Source organism: Enhydra lutris, unplaced genomic scaffold, assembly GCF_002288905.1.
Source record: "Enhydra lutris kenyoni isolate GAN:26980312 unplaced genomic scaffold, ASM228890v2 scaffoldscaffold1, whole genome shotgun sequence".
Taxonomy (NCBI): Eukaryota; Metazoa; Chordata; class Mammalia; order Carnivora; family Mustelidae; genus Enhydra; species Enhydra lutris.
In genome coordinates, this window is record NW_019154085.1 from 1,947,884 (window position 1) to 1,971,781 (window position 23,898).

General features: G+C 39.0%; 1 protein-coding gene across 1 annotated transcript in view; it reads left to right on the forward strand.

Moving 5' to 3' along the window:
• The first annotated feature begins 497 nt into the window (after positions 1-497).
• LOC111148079 (collagen type III alpha 1 chain) overlaps positions 498-23,898 on the forward strand; it is a 39,104-nt gene continuing 15,703 nt past the window's right edge. Inside the window, exons 1-23 of the mRNA XM_022504510.1 lie at positions 498-736; positions 11,062-11,264; positions 11,737-11,787; positions 12,236-12,349; positions 13,640-13,720; positions 15,524-15,577; positions 16,038-16,091; positions 16,855-16,908; positions 17,510-17,563; positions 17,734-17,787; positions 18,428-18,481; positions 18,917-18,961; positions 19,094-19,147; positions 19,801-19,845; positions 20,430-20,483; positions 20,871-20,969; positions 21,494-21,538; positions 21,689-21,787; positions 21,989-22,042; positions 22,132-22,239; positions 22,463-22,516; positions 23,345-23,443; positions 23,743-23,796. Of these exons, the coding sequence (XP_022360218.1) occupies positions 658-736; positions 11,062-11,264; positions 11,737-11,787; positions 12,236-12,349; positions 13,640-13,720; positions 15,524-15,577; positions 16,038-16,091; positions 16,855-16,908; positions 17,510-17,563; positions 17,734-17,787; positions 18,428-18,481; positions 18,917-18,961; positions 19,094-19,147; positions 19,801-19,845; positions 20,430-20,483; positions 20,871-20,969; positions 21,494-21,538; positions 21,689-21,787; positions 21,989-22,042; positions 22,132-22,239; positions 22,463-22,516; positions 23,345-23,443; positions 23,743-23,796 (1,662 nt within the window). The 5' untranslated portion in view covers positions 498-657. The remainder of the gene's footprint in view (positions 737-11,061; positions 11,265-11,736; positions 11,788-12,235; positions 12,350-13,639; positions 13,721-15,523; positions 15,578-16,037; positions 16,092-16,854; positions 16,909-17,509; positions 17,564-17,733; positions 17,788-18,427; positions 18,482-18,916; positions 18,962-19,093; positions 19,148-19,800; positions 19,846-20,429; positions 20,484-20,870; positions 20,970-21,493; positions 21,539-21,688; positions 21,788-21,988; positions 22,043-22,131; positions 22,240-22,462; positions 22,517-23,344; positions 23,444-23,742; positions 23,797-23,898) is intronic.

The following is a 23,898-nucleotide window of genomic DNA, read 5'->3' on the forward strand; positions in this document are numbered from 1 at the left end:
TCTGAAATTGAACTTCAGGACGCAGAGTGGGTGGATGAGAAGGGACAAACAGAGGCTTTTCTTTCAATTAATCTCTTACAGTTCTTATTTAAATTGAGTTAGGGTGGATTCTGGCAAAATCCCAGTATAAAGAACTTCTAGGAAGATAAGATTTGCAAATTAGCCATGCCCAGCAAAGGGCATCGAGAGCAATTTCTCAAAATAAAGCTGTTGTTAATGTTGTGAGAGGAAATGAAAAATATATATGTTTCATTCTCTCATGAAAACACAAGGCAAAGCCCTTGGACATCTGTTCTTAAGGTATGTAAACCGTCTATAAGTAAAATACGTTACAAACTGGGACACAAACACATGCACGCAAACTGCAGATGTGTTCTTTTTCCTACTTCGTGGGTTATGTCTTCTATAAGGGAAAAAGACATATTAATCATTTCTTTTACTGCTAAGGGGATGGGTGCTGCTCTCATATTTCAGAAAGGGGCTGGAAAGTGAGGGAAGCCAAACTTTTTCCTATTTAAGGCCAAAGCACAGGAATCTCAGTGGCTGAGTTTTATGACGGGCCCGGTGCTGAAGGGCAGGGGACATCTGATGGTGCTACTTTGAACTGCTTTTCTTTCCTCCTTTTTGCACAAAGAGTCTCATGTCTGATATTTAGACATGATGAGCTTTGTGCAAAAGGGGACCTGGTTACTCCTCGCTCTGCTTCATCCCATGGTTATTTTGGCACAACAGCAAGGTGAGTAGGTCCTGCTTTCAAGAAACTTTCTGGGGTCTTGCGTTCCTTCTCCTTACAAACAGAGATCAAGGGGAAATTAGCGTCCGTGAAGTTAATTTCCTCTGTAAGCTCCCAACTGGGGAAAATGTAGAACTGAGCGTGATGGTGCTTCTGTTTTTTTTTTTTTTTCCTTTTTTCCACGTTTACTTAGAAAAATATTGTCATTTTCGTGTTTAAAAGTTTTCTGGTTGCTTAAGGTAAAGACGTTCTTGTACTAACTTGTTTTCGTGTTAGTGCCACTGGAAACTTTTGAAATGGCTTTTAAAAAGTTCCTCTCCTGGGCTGTTAACATCTTGGAATGCTTTCCTGGGCAGTCTGGAAGTTATTGGTCTCTTGTAACACTTTTACACTCTCTTTTGTTGGCTGGGTTCTTTGTAAGGATAGAATACTGAGCACTGTTTTCTCAGTAAGGTAATGCATTTTAAAAACAACATGAATTAAAGGAAATACACATTCTTAGAATTAAGGAATGTGTTTCTGTTACAACGGCAACCAGCAGATATCATCAGTGTTCTTTAAATGGACTCGAACTGCTAAAAATGTTTCATCGTCCCTATGTTTATTCTGTTTCAAGCACTTCCATAGTTGGTTAATACATATTTCTAATAGTTTATTGTTAAGGGTCTAGTGTTTTCCACATGTTCTACATTTTAACTGCATTTGCATTAATGAAGAGAATATTTAAAAAGCGTTTCCAACAGGAATGTTTGACTTTTCTGCAAACAAGGTAAAAAGATGCTGGTACTCTGACTTTAGAAGAAGGTTGGTTTGTTGTGTTTTCTAGTAACTGCAAACAATGGTTTTCATGTTCTAATTTCCCCCAAACCACGCTTGTTTCATTATCTGGTTATGTGCAAATATTTCTTTCAACTCATGTTTCTCATAGTCATGAAAATGCCAGACACATTGGAAGTGTACAAACTTTCATAGAAATAAATACTTAAATGTTAACTTTAAAGATGTTAGAAAAAATTATTATACATGTATTTCTATTTGCGCAGAATCAAAATGTTTACATTTAAATTGAGCTTTTACAAACGTGTCTGAAAATAGTTTTTGTTTTTCATATAAAATCTTTGATGTCCTTGGAGGTCACATATAAGTGAGGAGGGAAGGGGGGACACCCAGTGACATTGCTTCAGTTACAATCAGCCCATGGCCACGAAAGAAAAGAAACACCCATATTGCTTGTTCCCTTTATTTCCTTTCCCCCTTATTCCCCTTTTCCCTCCGGGCCCCTCCCGCCCGTCTCTCCGCCCCTTCTGGCTCTTTTGGGCCTCCTCCCCCTTTTCATTCCTTCCCTCATCAACCCCCTTTCCCAGGCAAGCCCGTGTTTCCTCATCTCTCTTCCTCCTCTTCCTCTATCACGCCCTCCCTCGTCCCCAAGTGTCCTCCCTGTGCCACATCTCTTTGCCTTCTTGCCGCCTCCTACTTTCTTCCCCCAGAACTCTCCCCTCTCCCTTCCTGTTCTGGCCCTCCCACAACATGCTACAACTCCCAGTCCTTGGCTAGGGTACCAAATGCCTCCCACCACACCCTTACCTCAACAAAGACATGGACCTTTTTTACAGTTCTTAAGTTCTCCTGATTTCTGGGGGCGGGGGTAAGTGGGGGAACAGAGTTGCCATTTATTGGAAAGACTACAAACCTTTGGTGTTTAGTTCAAAAGAGTGACAAAATATTTGTAGTTGCCCAGTGTTTACAATCTTTTATAAGCACTATTGTTATTTTTCTTCTTGATCCAACATTAGAAGGGGAAAAGGGTTTAATACCTTCATTATTTGTACATCACAGAAGTTCTTTTTATTTTTCTTTGTCTTTAACCATGGAAAATAATAAATGGGGCACCTGGGTGACTCAGTGGGTTAAAGCCTCTGTCTTTGGCTCAGGTCATGATCTCGGGGTCCTGGGATCAAGTCCCGCATTGGGCTCTCTGCTCAGCAGGGAGCCTTCCTCCTCCTCTCTCTCTCTCTGCCTGCCTCTCTGCCTCCTTGTGATCTCTGTCAAATAAATAAATAAAATATTAAAAAAGAAAATAATAAATAGTTATGAAATTTTGCTGATACATTTGTGTGGTTTTAAGTTCAAAAGAAGTTGAGAGGAATTTTGCTCAACTTACTATTTTTGTTTGTCATGAAAAAAAGTTTAAGTGTTTTAAGATAGTATTACTCGTGTTCCCTATAAATTTTACAAGGAATTTCTGTAGGTGGATTAGCTTTGGGGAGGCTATGGAAGGCAACTGAGTACACAATGAACAAACATAGTCACTTCTTGAATATGGGCTTTTTATGTGTGTCTTGAGAATCCTGGGGAGAGATAGCCCAGCCCCAAGGAACACTCACGTAAGGTCTACCCACACAAGCGCTCTGCAGCTTAAAACACGTCCTCACAAAGTACTTGGTCCTTCTACAAATTTCTGAAAGTTCTGTTTAATTCGTGCCTTGTACTCCACCAATGGGTAGGCGTGGTCTGTGCTGCGTTTCCTGGAGTTTACCAACGCGCCAGGTCTGAAGCACAAAGACTCGCCTCCTGGGGGCTGGGAGAGTCATCGTTTGCACGCCCAGCGCTCACATAGACCTTACACAGCTGACTCCATGCTTTAGAATGAGATTTAGAAATGGTACGTGTGTGAATTTTAAATATTAAGCACTACTTTTCTAAGGAAATAAGTATATTAGTGATGAAATACCGCCCAACCTGCGTACAGACACACAAACACGGGCTAACAGTACTCGAAGACTGGAAGTGAGCTTGAATGCTGTGGCCATTTTCCAGATTCCCCAGGTTAACTCTTCCACATATAACCTGGAACTGTTTGTCTAATATTTGCCAATATTTTATGGAGTCCTTATCTGACTAATACTCGTGCCACCGTGCTATAGCTAGATGGATAAGTAGGTCGACATTGTTAGTGATACTGCTTCATTAAGGGCAAGGAGATAAACTTTATTTTAATTAAATGTGTTCTAATGTTTTTACTTATATTTTGCTACCTTGCTAGTTCCACCGTATAATGAACTGCTAGACTTTCGTTGTTCTAGAATTACAAGATAAATGGACTTAAGAGACTCCATTCGTTCCCCACCACAGGTCGTAAGAGTCTATTTCCCACTATGCTTCAGGAGACAATTTGAAACCCATCAAGTGGCAGTCAAGTTCCCTGGTTTGTGTTGCCCCCAGAATTAAACATACTGAATGGAAAAAATTTGACATAAAATCACTGAAAGCAACTGTCCCTTCAAGAGGAGAGAATTTATAATTTCTCATGTATTTTAGTGCCAGCATCGCTCAGGCTTGTGGGGCTTTAGTTGAGATTGTACAACCCGGAAGTGACAGTGTTAAGACTAGGACCAAAATTCTGTCAAATCCCAAATAATTAGAGAACAGAAAACAGATATTAAATCTAGAGTATCTGACTTTTCTTATTTTTGTAATTGTTTCTCATTGAAAGGGAATACTAGAAAATTGTCTATTGTCCTAGAAAATATAGGCACAAATGTGTTTCTCAATGTGAGAAAAGGTAGATTTTTCTCTAACACTCAACTTTGAATCGGTAAATCTACTCTTTAAACCAGACTAACAAAAGTTCCAGTTATGATTTAACCAGAAATTATCTTCAGTTCTGTAATAATATAAATCTTAAGTAAATAAAGTATTGATACAAAATTTTGTTTTTCATTTATGATACGTTGCATTTTTTACCACCCACAGAGTATTCAACATCAGATGATCTAAAGACCTAGAGTAAATAGTTATTCTGATTAAATTCTGGAATTAAACACCGCACTATCATAAGTGGAAAGAGCAAAGCCACTGGAACAATTCTGGGAAAGAAGGAAATACTGCTTTTTTAACTAATTCAGATTCCTGGGCTGATGTCTGATCTACAGGTTTATATTAAAAAATCAAGGACCAGTGGCTGTGAGTTTTCCTGGAGTAGAGTTGAGACTACCTGAAAGAAAAGCCCCTATTCCACACCTACAGTCAATTGCCAGACCTTGACTGGTCACTCAGAGAAGAGTGCCATCTACTGAAACCTCATGGTTTTCACTGTGGGTGACTGGCACAGAGTTCCCAAGATTTTGCAGCCCAGGCTTTTATTTTGTAACATCAATGATATCACCGCCTTGAAGTCATTAAAGTGGATTGCTTAAGAGTTAAAGGTTTAAAGATGAAAAATGTTATTGCCTTTGCTGGACATGAAGAACATTTGTAAAGTTTCCAGGTCTGCAATAACTTTCTGGAAACATCTCAGTGGACTGTTTCTTGTAAAACAGTTTTCCCTGGAAAAAAGCTCAGTCCCATTGTTTTCCACTCCCCCCCCCCAACAAAATAATAATAAATAAAGAAGGAGAGGAAGAGAAGAAAGGGAGGAGGGAGGTGTAGTGTAAAAAAAAAAAATCTGGAGTTTTCAAAGGGGGAAAGTTTGCCTGTTTCATATCAAAATGACAATGGAAAAAATGAGATCGCTCCTCCTCCACAAATCATCTGTTAACTGCGGTTTGGGAAGTTACACTAACCACTAGAATGTCTGTCTGTGCCTAATGAAAACACAGCAGAAGTGGATTCCTTTCAGATTAACCAATAAAACCCTTGTGTTTTCCATGACTGAGGTCAAGAACTGCCATTTAAAATGTAAAATTAATGAACCAAATGAAAAGTTCGAAGAAGATGGCAAAACTTAGAATGCCCAAAAGATCTAAAAAATCGCAGACAAAGGATCCGGAACCTATTAGAAGTTAAATTTGCTATGAAAACTTGCACTGAGAAATTCCTGTTTCAATGAAATGGCATTGACTTTTCTGAAACTATGCTTCCTATAGTATTTGGTGTGGAGGATGGCAAACAGAGACTGTTTCTCAAGTTAATTAAAACCAGAGAAACACTCTTTGGAACTGCATGGTACGTCTGTAACGTTCAAATTTAGTAGGGAAGATTGTAATGAAGTTAGAAGTTCATTAACATGTGTTGTTTAGTAACTGTAGCTACTAGATCAGTCACTACCCTATATAGTTAAAATCGTTGAAAATCAGTACCTCAGTGAGACATCCTAAATAAGCTTTTTTCTGTGTTAAGTATCTAAGCCTTATCTGTTGGTCGTTGCTGCGTTAGTGTTGCTGTGAGAACAGGCCTCTTTGGATATGGTAAAATGTATGCTGAGTTTCCCAATCACACATTAATCCTGTTGGTGGTCTGGATGTCGTTAGGGTGGCCTTGGAGATATGTCTCTTTTTCATAAGGTCAGGGGAAAATAAACAGAACTCAACTCCAGATGCTATCTTCTTGTTTTGAGACCAGATAGAAAAAATATTCTGTAGGCGACTCTTATCCCTTAGAAAAACAACAATCCAAAAACCCCACTGTCTTTTCAGACTCTGATTTTAAGCTTGCAGGGCTTAGAAACCCTAATGGGGTAGAGCTTTGAAGTTGGGTTTTAACCCTACCCTGCCCTTGAAACTGCAGAAAGGAATCCAAGGCAGTGGTTAAAGAGTTTCTTATCTCTTTCTTCTTATCTGTAAAATGAAGATGATGGCGGCAGGCAACCATAAGGAGGATTGAGTAAAATAAGTGTACAAAGGCTTCAGAAGGGTGCCTGCAGTCTAGGAGGTACTCTACCAGTTCTGCCTAGTATCACTCTTACTGTCAGTACAAAATAAAATTGCTGCAGGGAATGAAAGTACTTAGTGACTCAGTGATAAGGAAAGTGACATGTAAAATTTGATGTTTGCAAACTGTCATAAAACAGGTAGAACATATTTTCTTCAGTATTGCTACAATTTGTCACATCAGTTTACATTATTACAAAGCAATTGCTCATTGTTAGGTGTATGATACTTTTAATTCTAATTCTCTAATTATTTTTATTTTTCACAGGACAATATGTTAATCACCTTAAAGGAAATTTCTAATTGGAGGCATAAAAATCACAGAGCTATAAAGAATAAAACAGGGAAACATCTAGAAATGATTCACAAAGTTTTTGGTTTGGGTTTTTCTGGTGGGGACAAGAATAATCAGCAACCACCTTGTCCATGTAAAACAACATTCTGAAGTCGAAGTTACCCACCTGTAGAGTCTGCAGATATTTCCTTGAAGTCCTTTTAGTCAACTCATCTAACGTATTTTTAAATATTCTGATAAATGTAAGCAGCAGAAAAGTATTTAATCAAAATGCACGTTTTCCAAACAGTGTCATTTAAAAGCAAAACATACTTCAGTTGGAAGCTATATACACTCCAAATACTCATACTTACAAAATGTTCAACTTCCTAAAGAAACCGGAGAGTAACATTATGGTAATTTGCATATCACATCTGCTATTTTTAATTTTCAGATTAAAGGGCACCTTTTCCCAGAAAAGGATTCAGTAAGAAGAGAAGAGAAAAACATGTAACCTATCACTCAGGCCAAGTTAACAATTTGATTGGATGCTTTGGGACATATTATTTTTACTCCAAAAAGGGAATTAAGAGAAACATAATTTACATTATTTTTTAGTCACAAGAATAAAATTCTATCAAACCAGCATAAATTAACATTGAAAGACTGGAAACAAAAACAATGAAAAGGAAAGTGTTACACATATCTAAAAATATTAGATTGTGTTACTTGTTTTTATTTTCTCTGAGGTTTCAAAACAGAGAGCTGAGAAAGGAAAGCTCAGAGTGGATTATGTCATAGACTAGCTTCATTTTGTTTTATAATGTAGATCCCAGTAAGGTCATGATTTAACTAATGCATGGCTTGCATGGCCACAAATACATTGATTTCAGGACTGTACTTTGTAATAAGGAACAGAAACACCAAGTGACATGAGAGGTGGGGCTTAAAATTAATTACGTACTGGAACAGAGAGACTGTTTAAGCAATAGCAATAAAGGGAGTAATTAGAAAAGTCTATTTCTTGTCCAGTAGTAAAAATGAGATTATTTGCCTTTTATTTAACATTTTTGAATTTCTGAATCCCATTTTCTAAACCATCTCTCAGTGCTGCAAGCAGCAAGCTAGAGTGTTATCCCTCCTGAGAGCAAAACATTCTTCTTCTTGACTTTCGCATGATTTTCCCACAGATCATGAGGCGGCGGTACCAAAACCGAGGGCCACGAGACAGCTTTGTAAGAGGGTTAGCTTCTGGGGGAACATACTGGCAACCATACCTTGTCACACACAGAACAAGAAATTAGAGAAAACTGCCTCTCAGCAATGATGACCGACTAGAGCGGCAGAGAACAGTCTGACTCTCAACCACTGGTTTCTACAGAAACTGACTTTTCAGGAGAGCCAAACTCCTTTTAATTGGATGTGAAATACATATGGCAATAAACAATTCTTATTTTTCAAGTGTTCCAACTTTTTCTCCCCTAGAACAACATCACTTAAAAGAAAAGACATACACTAAAGCGACTCACCATTATAGTGAGACCTCTGTGGTTCAAGAGGCACAATACATAGGGTTTCTAATAAAATTTGGACACAAGAGACTAAGTAACAATTTTCATTTATATAACATTGGGTTGAACCCAACTCTAACAAATTCATTTACAATTCTTTAAAAGTAAATATTGTACTCATTTAATCCTTTACAGAGCAGATGGGAAACACCATTTCTAGTGATGTGGGGATCCTTTCAATGAGTATAAACAGAGAGGATGAATATACAATGGAAAAGTTTAAGTTAATTTTAGGACAGATTAGGAACAAAGAAAATATATTTAAAATACGAAATACTTGACTCTCCCTTTAACTGTTGTTTACCATTTGTCTTTACAAAAGCATCAGTACTCCATAGCTAAGTTTTCTAACATAGGTCCTGTGTTAGATGTGGGAAGACATTCCCGACGAAGAGTCGAAGAGCTGAAGGAGCTCTTAGCGTAAATGAGTACTGCGCTTTCTCCCCCACCTTTACTGAAGTGTGACTGGCAAATAAAGTTGGGTATATTGTAGGTGTACAGCATGATGACTTGATGTACATTTCACATTCTGAAACGATTACCACAATCAAGTTAACTAATAGGCACCCCACGGTCTCCTTTGTGTGTGTGGGGGGGGGGTATAAACACTTAAAATCTACTCTCTTAGCAAATGTCTAGTATACGATGCAGTATTATTACCTGTAACCAATATCTGTACACTAGTGGTATTTTCAAGAAGGCTGGGGAGCCTGAAGTCCACATTATTAATGGAGAAATCTTGAACTAAAAATAATCTGTTGGAGGAAAATGAAAATAATCTGCTGGAACATTTCACATAATGTTAATTTAGAGAAAGTTTTAAAATGTTTCATTTTAAGAATCAGAAGCCAATGCAAAGACTGAAGAATATATTTCATGCAATTTATTAAACTATCTTCCATCTCATTAAAACATTTGGAACTCTTCTGAAAAACAGTGGACTTAGTTCCTAAATATAAAATATCAGTTCTGCTTAGAGAAAAATGAGTTTGGTGCCTCTCCTGTCTTATATTATTATTGTTCACAACAATGTGAAAAAGACTGGTCTTCTCTTCAGCCTATCTTTCCTAACACTGTTTAATTGACCTACTTCATTTACATTAGGTAAGCATTCTGGCACTCAGCTTTGATGCTCATTAAGTAGGAAGGAATGCTCTCTGAAAGCTTAGGCAATGTGTCTTTCCAATATTCTCATATATCTGTTTCAAACATGGAGGAAGAATGAGAATAATTTTTTAAAGTAAACAGATTCTTGCCTTCTTAAAATTGCAATAAAACAAACAAACTTTCTTCTATTAGCTGTAGACCACTGTGGGTAATGGTCACACACAGTAAGAACAGAATTTAAAACTTCCAGGGTGGGTGGGGGTATTGTGCAAGGCAGTTAATGTCGGATCTGTGCACAATAATGGGAAGGACAAATGGAGGCCATGCCCATCTATAGGTTCTGCAATTACCCCTCTTTAGTGACCTTTTGCTAAGCCGGCTAAACCGTAAACCCAAAGTAGGTAGCTTGAACCTAAGTCATTATTACTGCAGATATGAGACGATATAGAAGTGGGAATTTATGAAGTGATCTTCACGGCCGTGTGCAATCTCTGGATGGAAAAGTCTCAGGACCCACTCAAAGGCCTCTTGGCCACAAGGCACCGAAAAGCATGGCTGTTCAACTACTTGCTTCCTCCCAAGCAGGCCTCTTCCAGTGACATTTTAAAGATGTTGGCTCTGAGAAAATAAAATGTCTCTGTTTCACAAAAATATAAGTACTGAACAGTACACCATTTGTTGTTTGTAAAAATTTTTGCAGATGTTTAGGAACTTCTTATTTATTTGCTCAGTTATTGGCAAGCTAGCATAGTAATCCTCAAGAACTAAAGTTGTATTTAACCACAACCCACAGCTAATGCTGTAAGAATTGAGACCAGGTTTTGTGTTGGCAACCTCTGAGCTGGTTCATTGTTAATGCCTGCTGAAATTGGAGTACCTTACATATAATTAGGAAACAAGTTTAAAATTTTGGTTGAAGCAAATTTTTGACCATGTTAAGCCACAAATACACATGGTCATGATTCATATTTTTCCCTATTATTTTTACTTATTCCTTGCCCATATTTATTTTTTAAAAAACACTATTTTTAGTGATTTGGAACTCTCTTCCTATCCGTATGGGCTATACAATGCATTATGTCATATCATCCAACCTGCTAAAGCCCAATGGAGCTGGCGGTGATATTCAATACATACAATAAACTTTGCTAGAGCTTTCCCAGGAATCTGGAAGAGTTTTATGTGGCCAAGAATAGCCGTTTTCCCTTGAAATTTCCAATTAGCTTAATAAAATCCAGAAAGTCTTTAGAGTTAGCGACAAAATCATCATTATAGTTTAATGCTCCTATCTACTATGAAAGCAGAGGATAATGATTGCTAGAAAGGCTTGTTTTTATTTACACAATTAATAAATAGATATTTAAGTGCTGTGTGATTTCCATGGGTGTTAAGTTCATACTACAATTGAAATGAAAATTCTTATTGGCCTTAAGGAAAATTTACTATGGTGTGCCATTTTGAAGCTAATAAAGAGATTTAGTATTTTAAGCAATCTCTTACCACTTAGCAAATTATGTGGAGAGAATATGATGTTCTCAGTAACTTAGTTTGTGGATTTTTTTTTTTTGCATAAACATGTTTATAAAAACATACAAATTAGTTTAATAAAAGGAAGAACTTATTGGTTTCACCCTATCTCCACTTTGGTTACTGGAAAGTCATGACAGCATTAGAAATCATATTTCAGCAAAACATAAGATAACATCACACATCTGACTTGCTTTGCAGCTGTTGATGGAGGATGCTCCCATCTTGGTCAGTCCTATGCTGATAGAGATGTCTGGAAGCCAGAACCTTGCCAAATATGCGTCTGTGACTCAGGATCTGTCCTCTGCGATGACATAATATGTGATGATCAAGAATTAGACTGTCCCAACCCAGAAATCCCATTTGGAGAATGTTGCGCAGTGTGCCCCCAGCCTCCAACAGCTGTGAGTTTTAAGAAAATCTGTCCATCTTCAAGATTCATATGTTAAGGGGCGCCTGGGTGGCTCAGTGGGTTAAGCCTCTGCCTTCGGCTCAGGTCATGATCCCAGGGTCCTGGGATCGAGCCCCGCATTGGGCTCTCTGCTCAGCAGGGAGCCTGCTTCCCTTCCTCTCTCTCTGCTGCCTCTCTGCCTACTTGTGATCTCTGTCTGTCAAATTAATAAATAAAATCTTTAAAAAAAAAAAAAAAGATTCATATGTTAACACATGAATAGTCCCTATACCATAGGATCTTGAAAGGAAAAGAAAGTCATGTTTGCCAATTCTGTTGGTTTTATAAGTAAAAGGTGAACATTCTGGCTTAAACCTAAGGATTAGATGTAGTTTGGGATAAGAAATAAATATGTGAATTGGGACACACTTCACGGGAAAGTTGTTCTTATGTCTTATTTAATCTGTATCTTTTCCATTTATCAGCCTCCTCGCCCTCCTAATGGTCAAGGACCTCAAGGCCCTAAAGGAGATCCAGTAAGTAAACATTATTTAGTGGAATGAAATGAGTTCTTTAAGTAGTCTGCTTTTTTTTTTTTTGGTTTTTTGCTTCTTCTAATAGCCTTTCCATATGTGAGCCTTCGTCATTCAGATATTTCCTTGACTACCACATATTTAATGACAGTGAAGAACTCAAACCAAGAATCCGTCATTGTACATGTGAATATTTAAATTTTCCCAACTTCATATAGTGTCTTCATCCCCATTGTCAGTTTGAAAAATAAAATATAGGTCGATCTACAAAGAAATAAATTATGTTAAAATTATTCACATGATGTAGATTAAAAAAGTATATATTCTCAAGAAAGTTCATCAGTTACATTGATTCCTCATAATATAAAGCAGAGAAGCTACAATTGGATGATAATTCGGAATCAGTAGGCCTTTTCACTGTCTTATGAGTTTGTATCTCTGGTTCTTTTAGGGCCCCCCTGGTATTCCTGGGAGAAATGGTGATCCTGGTATCCCAGGACAGCCGGGTTCCCCTGGTTCTCCTGGCCCCCCTGGAATCTGTGAATCATGCCCTACTGGTCCTCAGGTAATAAATTCTAGGACAAAGAGATACCCTCCTTTAATACAACTACCCCCTTCATTTTCTTTTCTTTGGCCTGTATGACATCTCACTTTTGTGGATTCTTTCTATCAATTCTCCCATTGTATGTTTCTAACAAATCCTTATTTTGTGCTTCTCAGTGTTGGACACTATTTTAAGTGCTTTATAAACTTTGCTTTTCCTTATAATGCCAATGGTACTGCTCTTCTATCTTTGCAACATTTCCCAACTTCTCAGCAGGCGTAGAATCTATCACTATGTTTGAGAAATGAGCCATCGACTCCCGAATATGTCAATCTGGAGCATTTAAGAACTGCTGCAGCTCTGCCTTATGTGACTTATAACCCCAACAGCAGAGCCTCTGAAAGTTCGGATGAACTCAGAGCTACAAATAATTCTCACCGACTTCAGGTCAACAGGGTTATTTGAGCCTCGGCAACTGCCCCCGCCCCACCTGCAGAGCCTACCCTGCTCCCCCCAAGAAAGCGTGGCAGCTGCTAACGCTGCATGAGAACACCTAACCAGACACGTCAATGAGACACAATTCTGCTGCATGGCCTTAGAAGAAGTTAGAAGCCACGCATCTACAAATCACTCCGAGTCTTAAAAAAATGCTGTTCAGAATCAGTTCAACAGAAGGCAAAGCGGACCATCCAACTCATTCCTATGCTGGTACCAAACATAACCCGCTTGCGGGCCTGAGATTCAAAACAAAATACTCTCCAAAGAAATCCAACGAGCACATTTAGCTTTTCTATTATTCTGGTACCTGTGCTCTATGTGGGTGTTTATTTGGGGGGCAAATTTGTTAGGCATATCAACCAGAAGCCAGGGGTTACAAATTTTACTTGCATCCTTAAATGTTGGTAAAGTAATTTGTCTTCCCCATTTTTTTCTGCTCTGAATGAGATCAGATTATATGACTTCAAGGCTCTTCCAGCTTCCAACAGTCCATGATCCTATGTTTGAAGCTGTGGGTATCACTTAGAAGTAATATCTTGAGTAAGATCACACAGGAACAAATCATCTGGGATTAACATTGCATAGAGTTAGCTGAAAGACGCGTGTATCTCGTACTTCTGTAGGACGTCTACTACTGAAGCTATGGGGACAGGATAAGCAAGATGATGAAGGCACACGGACCACCTCCTCTGGCTTGCACAAACTTCCTACCAGTGAATAGCAGATGTTGCGTGCGCTTCTTCTAAATGCTTTTGGAAGGAACTATGACGTATATATCAAAATGACCAGATCTATTCGGTCTCTTTGCTACAGAACTATTCTCCCCAGTTCGAGTCCTATGACGTCAAGGCTGGAATAGGAGGAGGAGGAATGGCGGGCTACCCCGGGCCAGCTGTATGTACAAGAGTTTCTCAGCATTTTAGAGCATGATTTAGCTTCTGGTTTGTTAATTCTTGAATGGTCATTTTCCCAGTAATATAGTATTAGTACATATTCACACAAAATAGCTTATTCTCCATGAAGATTGGGAAAGCAAGTGTAGGATTATGACCCTTCTTATCCTAACTTGTTTTTTCCTCTAATCTCACACCTGTTTTGCCACTCCTTCCTTCTTTAGACAACCACCCATTCCAGGAGCCCCCCTGCCTTTGTGCTTAGGTCTCACACCCATATATTCCCTAATTTTAACCATATTTTGCTATTTTTCACTTCCATTTTTCCTTGCTCTCCTTTAGTCATTCAGAGTCTTCTTTTCATGTGTTTTCATCAAGTAAGTGCTACTTTCTGGATGACAGTTCGAGTGATGGATGCCCAATACTGCGATCTGCCACATCCCAACCCTGAAATCGAATACAAATATTTCCACAATTTATTGAGTCTTTAAGTTTCCTACAAATGATAGCTATTTACCTTGTACCCAGAAGCTTTCCCTTAATGTAAATACCTGGACTTTTGTAGAAGAAAGTAGACAAAAATCAGTGAAACCTGGGTACCGGGGCATGATGTGTGGTGTCCCACACAAATGACCCTAATTGTAGACCAGGCTCTCGGAAGAAGCAGTGTGGGGAAGAGTATTGCTTCACTGCCAGTAACAGGTACATAAGTGCAAAAGGATGCATGACACTGGATTCTCAGGGATTACGGAAGACTTCCACCCAGATCGCTAGACACCATATTTGTGACTTCCAGAACGAGAGAGGACAAAATTTTAGCTGATAGATCCAAATGACCAGTTAAAGAAAGACCCTTGACATTGATGTAAATTGTAAATAGAGAATTTTACAATTTTACTCTAAAGTTTGGAGGGATGTGATTTTTTTTTAAAGCCAGAAGAATTCTATTAACAGTTTAAATATCTGGTCTTATGCAACTAGATTCAAATTATGAATCTTATTTTTCAATCCTATATACAGTTTTTACTAAAAACAAAACAAAACAAAACAAAACCCAAAAAACCCACCTTAAAACCAAACCAAAACAAAAAAGCCCACTACTTAATATTTCAGAAAAGAGGTTGAAAGAGAACATTTAATTACAAACTGTGGTTTTATGAATTTGTTTTCAGTATTTAGAAATAGCAGGCTATAAAATGAAAGATTTTCTAGTGTAACCTGTATTTCCGAGCAATGATAAACCTGTTGGTTCTAACTGTAATCTACCATGGCCCCACGTGTGCTGATTCTCATATGTACATCTAAATCTTCATGTTAGCAGAACTCGGTGACATAATGAAGAACTTCCTGGTTGATTTACATCATCGTTTTTAGAAACTGGGATTAACAGTATGCAGATATTTTCCCACAGGAGTCTGGCTGGCAGGCAAAAAATTGCTTCCTCACTAGGACCGGTATCATCCTAACATTAGGACTTTCATAGTGTTTTACATGGATTTTTCTAGACTTTTGAATTTTCTTTTATGGGGACCTCAGACTAACATTTTATAGCATTTGCCAATAATTATTGATTCTGTGAGAATTCCTTTTAGAGTGATGTTCTTATAGTGACATTTTTATTGTATATCTAATAAAATTAATCATATCTGTGGATAGTCACTACATAACGAGGCATGCTGTTCTCATTTTTTTTTTTTAGTGTCAGTATCATTTCTCATTTCTCATTTCTCATCTCTTTGATGCCTGAAAAAAGTGTATTTCAGTTGTGCCTATTTTGTCTTTATCCTTCAAATTTATATTCCAGGGTCCCCCTGGCCCTCCCGGTCCCCCTGGTACATCTGGTCATCCTGGCGCCCCGGTAAGTGTGGCCATTAGTGGTGCTTTCTTTTTCATGCATTTATAGAAATCAAGTTAACACAGATCTTGCCGTAGTGTAGCCCTGCCAGCATGCATAACCCCAAATAAGTAGAGGAATCACACCCCAGAAACTATCATTCCTTCAAAGATGGAGTTTCATATCTAATTCATCTACAAACAATGACTCATAATTAAAACCTTGCTAAAATTAAACCATAGGCTTACCTTGCATGTGATATGGCCTCAAGTTCAAGACAATTCAATTCCAGTGGAATGAAGTGAGACAATGGAATAAATCTGCTTTATTTGATCTGAAAAATTTTGGCTTCCATGTTTATAAATTGGAATAAGATTCACTAATTGCTTCACAAATCTTCATTTCATACTGTCTTCAAGAGGTAAATGCCTAAAGTGAACATTCCATTACTTTAAAAATATTTGCACATTATTCTACCTACTAGGGTTCTCCAGGATACCAAGGCCCCCCCGGTGAACCTGGGCAAGCTGGTCCTGCTGTAAGTATCCATCAGAGCTGCAGAGTCTGTGCACGGACCGTCCCACGTAGACACCACCTCCACGGTCTGAAACACCATCTTAGGTCCTATAGTGTACTCAGATTTTAAAACAATAAATAATATTTCTTACAATGGTTGAACTGGTTTCGGAGATCTTTTGGACTCTTCTAGTGGCTTAGATTCCCCAGAGATACTTGCTGTTGAATCTAGGAATTCCCTGGCTCATCAGCCGTCATCGTTCACCTCCTAGTGTGGACACAAACCCTCCTTCTCTTAAACAGAGATTTAATGTTCCCGTAATTAGGTTCACCTTCATATCTCCTGACATGTCTCCTGACGTGCAATTTTTAAAACTTAATTTAATAGAAATAAACATAATCCAACAGATTCCTCCCCCAAAATTGCGCTGTATAAGCAAGCAAGTGAGGGGAATTAGTCCAATTTAATATTTCAAACTATTTGGAAATACCTATATATTAAAAAATTCATTATCTCATAAAATGTAAAAGTGCTTATGGATTTCTAAATACATGTGATGTAAAATATATGATATTTTTAATTCTTATTAAAAATAAGTTCATTAAACAGTAGAAACTGTATATATGACAAGCATGATATTAACTCAATGTGTCATTTTCATCATGAAAAATATTGACAGTATTTTCTAAAAAGAGGTTCCTTTCAGGAAAACACATGATACATAACACATTTTTGCAAGAGAAAAACCTATAGACACATTTGCTTTTTATTTTCTCATTTTCAGGGCCCTCCAGGACCCCCTGGTGCTATAGGTCCATCTGGCCCTGCTGGAAAAGATGTAAGTCTTTAAAGACTGAATGGAGATATGGCAAAATCTAAGTTGGATTAGACTGTATGCTAGGCTCACAGAAAAATCTTACTCACAAAACTGTTGCTAACATGTCAGCTCATACTAACTTTAGGATGTAGGGTGTTTGTGCAGCTATCTGTACCATTTTCTGAATTCCAAACTAACAGAACCCCTACATGTGCTTCTTCGTGTCAAGAAGGTACACTGAGTGGATAGATCATAACTGGAGGAGGAACAAGTAGCTTCTTTCTTCCTGTTGTAATGAGGAAATTGATATCAATACTTCATACTTGAAAACGTAAAACGCCTTTAATATTGTGTCCTTCGTCCTTTCCCATTCAATGTCCAATGGCAAGTCCTCATCAATGGATTGAGAGAGCATCATAATACTTCAGTGAGGAGTGCTGCCTGCTGTTGAGGAGGGAGAAGTCCTCCCCGTTCCTTCCACTAGGGAAAGCTGTTCTAACAACTGTGTTTAGCCTAACCGCTTCCATGAGTCCTTGATGAGAAAAATGCAGTTGGTTTTCTAACTAGCTACAGTGTGTTTTCTCTTACAAAATCACGTGTCTATTTTTTATTCCTCCCCTAGGGAGAATCAGGAAGACCCGGACGACCCGGAGAGCGAGGGTTGCCTGGACCTCCAGTAAGTCTGTGGCGTGCAGTGAATTACTTGGAGTAATCACGATGATCTTAGCTTGAAAATTATTCTATAAGTAAACTGAATAAAACTTAAAAGTGGAAGGCATTTTACTACTACTGGACTGTGATTCTATTTGAAAATTCACTAATATCTGTTCTATTCCTTATTTTTAGGGTATGAAAGGTCCAGCTGGAATGCCTGGATTTCCTGGTATGAAAGGTCATAGAGTAAGTAGAGTTTCTGAATTAACTATAAGCTATTTCATTTAGCTATGTTTACTTGCCTAACCAATTTTATGAGGCAATTTGAGTATGTGCCAAAAATGGTTGACTTGATTGTTTTAAGTCTATCAACTTTGCTGACTAAACCAAGTAGTAATTTTACAGATAATAATTAGACTTGTTTTTAATATGAAAAAAGGCCTGGGAAAAATTATTTAATTTTCTTAACTTCATTGCCAGAAAAAAACGAAAATATGCTATAAAGAGCCATGAGTTATTCATTGACTTAGTGTGATTTGCAGGTGAATCAAGCAACTTTATTCTATGCAAAACATTAGGTAGATTCTACCAACTGACCCCCAGGTCTACCAACTTAATAGAAATAAAATCTGGGGAGCTGATATTTGCTATAGTTAAGGCAACTTCCTAATTGAACTGGATTGTACTTGCTAATTCAGATTTTTTACTATAAAATCACAGTCAAATGTCTTCAACCCATTTAAAAGAGTTTTAAATTACTCACATCAGTGTTGGAAATAGTACTATGTGGTAAAAACCAGCTATGAAAAATACAATGTAAAGTTTCCAACCATTCTGGCTTGTTAACAGATCTTTAATATTTTTACTGTTTTTATACATTTCCTAGGGATTTGATGGACGAAATGGAGAAAAGGGTGATACAGGTGCTCCTGGATTAAAGGTAAATAAAAATAAAATCATACTTAAATGAATTTAAGTAAATTCATTTAAATGTTATAGCTATGTTTAAGATTTATACTTTGGGGTTTAACTTTTTCTGAAATTTACTTGAAATTTGCTTTCCAGGAACTAAATAACAGTGACTAATTCAAATGTTCTACCAAAGCTTCCACGAAAGCTGATAACTTGAACTGTCTAGATTAGAAACGATTGTGCACGCCTAAGTAACTCACTGATTATTTGTTTCACCCTCAAGTTTTTAAAATGCAAAAATTGAGAATTACAGCAAATAAAATGCCACCACAAATTTGATATGGCTAAAACATATCTTTTTCTTAGGTTGTATGATATTCTTCATAATGTGCTGCATTTTAGAAAAAACTATACATTCCTTCCTCTGTTCTACAAAATGGTAACATACTTTACATGTTTCTAGGGTGAAAATGGCCTCCCAGGTGAAAATGGAGCCCCTGGACCCATGGTAATTATATTTCTTATGTAAATTTCAGTTTTAATTTACTAGCCTCCATCTAACCCAAAACTTGCCTTGCTCCTCTCCAGCTGTTCTTTCACAAGGTTAAAATAAGACCATTCATTCTACTGTGTTCTGCAGGGTCCCAGAGGAGCTCCTGGTGAGAGAGGACGGCCCGGGCTTCCAGGAGCTGCGGTGAGTCTTGGTGCTGGCACTGCACCGTTCCAGCCAGAATCACAGATCAGGGCCTCAGCCCAGTCTGCAGGCTGTGGCAATCTTCTGGAAAATCTTTCCCATGAGATAGCATTTAACGGGGCCTATTTGTAGCTATCGTGTAGGGAAACAAATAAGGGCCTCACAGTTATTATCTCTTTTGAAAAGTTTTTTAAGTGTCTACTTTGTCTATGTTACTTGAACCATTAATTCACAGTTGATTTTTTTTAAGATTTTATTTATTTATTTGACAGAGAGAGAGATCACAAGCAGGCAGAGAGGCAGGCAGAGAGAGAGGGGGAAGCAGGCTCCCTGCTGAGCAGAGAGCCTGATGCGGGGCTCGATCCCAGGACCCTGATATCATGGCCTGAGCCAAAGGCAGTGGCTTAACCCACTGAGCCACCCCGGTGCCCCTCACAGTCTATTCTGTTAAACACAGGACCCAGGTCTTCTACACATCATTGTTGTACACATCAGAATGTTAACAATTTGACTCTAAAAATATGTTCTTAGTAAGCAGATTGTAGTACACTGGAAGAAGAATCAACTCCACGGAGTGAGAATTTTAGTCAGAACATCACTCATGACTGGGTTTTCAAATTCAGGAGATGTTTGAGACAAACTTCTCTTTCTAGGGGGCTCGAGGTAATGACGGTGCTCGCGGAAGTGATGGACAGCCAGTAAGTACCTTTTATCTGTTTCTTTAAGGGAGTGAGAGGTTACACGGTATGGAATGCTGGACTAATATGGATTACAGACCTAAAACTCAACATTGTCCATAAACATTCACTCCAACAGACACTAAGTCCATAAACACAATCTAGAAACAATCTAGAAACCCTAAACCCATAAATGAAATTCTGCTATTTTTCATTATACTTGGCCCATTACTAACATCTGTATAGTGTTCACTTGTTAATACCCAGTCCTGGACATGGCCATTAAAAGGGCCCTGCAAAATAGATCTTGATGTTACCTCCACTTTATAAACAAGAGTGCAAGAGCTCCAGGCTAAGGAAATTGCACAAAGTCGGAGAACTTGCGGCAGAAGGCAGGGGGAACCTACTTTTCTCGCTTTAGATTGTACGCTCTTGTTATTTTGCCACATTGTTTCTCCACATAATATTCATCCATGGACCATAAATACTATTTTATCTGTGCAATTGTCTTCTCTATTGTGTGTGTGCCAACTTCCTAGCCAGCACTATGTTAGCTTCTGTTTCCTTGATTAAGAGCTCTTGAAATTGTCTTTACTTTTTTTCAGGGCCCCCCTGGTCCCCCTGGAACTGCAGGATTCCCCGGTTCCCCTGGTGCTAAGGTAAACATGAATTTCTACAGAAGAATATGAAAGAGGTCTTGGGGCAACAGAAAAATCACTGGATTGTTTCTTAAAAATTGTACATATGTTTACGCATCGAGTAGGCATCTTTTTACCTGTTCCAATCTTTAACACCCTATTTTTGATTCCAAAAGGGGTTATCCCTGGCACTCAACTATTCCAATATTTCTTTCTCGTTTCCCAGTCTCTTTCTGAAAAGCGCATCCCATAATCACACGCAGCGTTTCTCTGCCTTCCTGATTCGTGACTCTTTGCTGGTGATGGGGCGTATCGTCACACACTTCCAGCCCTGGGGAGATGGGCTGAAACTGGCTTAGTGGTTAGAAGTGACGAGAGACACTGACCACTTCGGGTCTTTCCCCTTAGGGTGAAGTTGGGCCTGCGGGATCGCCCGGCTCAAGCGGGTCCCCCGGACAAAGAGGAGAACCTGGACCTCAGGGCCATGCTGGTGCGCCAGGTCCTCCCGTAAGTGACAAATGCAGCCTCTGAGGCGTGTCGCTGCACTTGTGTCATGAAACCATGTGCTCTACTGTTATTATCACCTAAGATTTGTGTATTTTAATCATTGCTCGGTGCTCTGAGATGACTCTACTGTGATAAATACGGACTTGATTAGTACTAAAATTCGTGGGCCTTGAGATTTAACTCTTCTAGAATTTATGACTTTCACGTTTAGTTGACAAAGTGAAGTACAGGACGGAGAGTGATCTGACGCTTCAAAGACTGTGCTCCCCGGATCACCAATCACAACAATTCGAGGAAGAAACAGGATTAAATACCTCCTCTGTTTATTACTTAACAATTCAGACCAAGCACAGATTGTCTTTAATTTATCCAGACAGTGATCATTCTCTTGCCTGCGTGGTGTGTTGTGCCACAGTTGGAGGAGTCAGCGAATCTCTACAAAGCCCAATGCCCACCAACGAGTTTACTTTGCAATGTATGCTCGCTAGTGACATTATTTTTAATATTCTCTTTTCCCCTCCCAGGGCCCTCCTGGGAGCAATGGTAGTCCCGGTGGCAAAGGTGAAATGGTATGTTGCCCTTGCCCCCACCCTCGTGTCAGCCACACACCTCATCGGCTTCCTTTGCCCTTTGCGTGACCGTCCATTTGCGATGTCTATCAGCTCTTCAGAAAAGAGAGCTCACATTTGACTCATGTTGTGTGCTTGGGCTATTTTTAGGGTCCTGCTGGCATTCCTGGAGCTCCTGGACTGATGGGAGCCCGGGGTCCTCCTGGGCCACCCGGAACCAACGGTGTTCCTGGACAGCGCGGCGGTGCAGTGAGTTCCATAACTTCCCTTGGTTGCTTGGAGGGTGTGGCTCTGTTCCCATGAAACAAGTATAAACAGCAGACTTTTGGTACTTGTTCAGCTGATTTTATGCTGGTCTCGCTCTGGTTTTACCACAGCATTGGCAGTTGCCGCTGCTGATTTTGTTAGTCTGGACTCCCTGTTTTTAAACCAAGATTTTGTTTTGTTTAGGGTGAACCTGGTAAAAATGGTGCCAAAGGAGAGCCAGGGCCACGCGGTGAACGTGTAAGTGTTACCCCAACAGAATGGGTTATTTCTTATTTCAGATGACAGTTTTGCAACCAGATTTATCCCTTTATTGGCGTTGTTTTTAGGGGGAAGCTGGTTCTCCAGGTATTCCAGGACCTAAAGGTGAAGATGGCAAAGATGGTTCTCCAGGAGAGCCTGGGGCAAACGGACTTCCAGGAGCTGCGGGAGAAAGGGTACGTTTCCCACAGGCATCTCAACGGAGACCAGGATCACTTTCATTCACATAGAACTTGACCTTCAGGGTGAGGAGACCATGCTTTTTCTTAAGCTGAGTACTCAATCCCAAATACTGCTTTTGAGGCATTGTATAACTCAAGAACATCTCTATTGCTACTCAGAAATTATGAAAAAGTTTTCATGCTTTGGGCTGAAACATTTGTCTTTCACTATTTCCAGGGTGCGCCTGGATTCCGAGGGCCTGCTGGAGCCAACGGCCTTCCAGGAGAAAAGGTGGGTGACTTCAATTTCTATTTTTGTAAATGCTGGTACTACAAATAGTTATATTCTTCCATATAGTTTCCCATTAACTAAAACCTAAATATCTGAAAGAAATATATTGGAGTTTAAAAATAATAATAACTTCCAGTTTACAGTAATGATTCCTGCCCCTGATTAGCTCTTCTCCTATCTTTGTAACTAAAGCAAGTCACTTAGCTTCTATGAGAATTTTCTAACACATGTGTCAATTGAGAGCCATTTATTTCGGTATCATTACAAGAATAAAGTAAATTAAAATGCTTGGAAATTCTTTGAAAATTCTAAAATACTACACAAATACGATTTTATATCATCAAAGATATTTGATTTTATACACACAGAAATGTATCATGATACCCACTGAATATTTCTGGCATGTGGTGTTCATCAAATTTGCCTCAAAATATTCACAATATGATAACCCAAGCTAATAGATAACAGTGACTTTATGGCATGTCAGCAGCACACTAGCTCTCTTTAAGAGACAAAAGGAAGGGGCGCCTGGGTGACTCAGTTGTTTAGCATCTGCCTTCAGCTCAGGTCATGATCCCAGGGTCCTGGGATCGAGCCCTGCAACAAGCGCCCTGCTTGGTGGGAAGCCTGCTTCTCAGTCTCCCACTCCCTCTGCTTGTGTTCCCTCTCTCGCTGTAAAAACTTAAAAAAAAAAAAAAAAAAAAGAGAGAGAGAGAGAGAGACAGACAGACAGACAAAAGGAAGCTTTCTAGTTGTAACTTAAATGTGATCAATGTCTAGGTCAATGAAGGTTCTTCTACTTATTTGTCGAATTATCTCACCTCATAGGGTCCTGCTGGGGAGCGTGGTGGTCCCGGCCCCGCAGGGCCTAGAGGAGCTCCTGGAGAACCCGGCCGAGATGGTGTCCCCGGAGGTCCAGGCATGAGGGTACCGAGAACCCTTGCTTACTTGACACTGCCATTTAGTAAGAAGAAAGGCAAATAAAGGAGGATCAAAGACTCCTTAAAACAGACTGTAGTTTTACAGCCTCCAGACAAAACAAAATACTCTTAAGATAACTGAAGATTAGAACTGATTGAAGGAAAACAGAACACTTGACTGAGACATAGACAAGAAAATGTGTGTGAATAAAAGTCTACATAGAAAATCTCAAAATTTCACATATATACATATATATTTTTAATTATCCTTTTTAAATGCCTGACTGACTAACTTCTTCATTTTAGGGTATGCCCGGAAGCCCAGGAGGGCCAGGCAGCGATGGAAAACCAGGGCCTCCCGTATGTACACGTTTAACATCTCATTTGATAAGCCCAGTGAATAATGGAACGCACACTTTGGCCTACATGGATGTATATTGTAGAGTCTTGATATACATATTT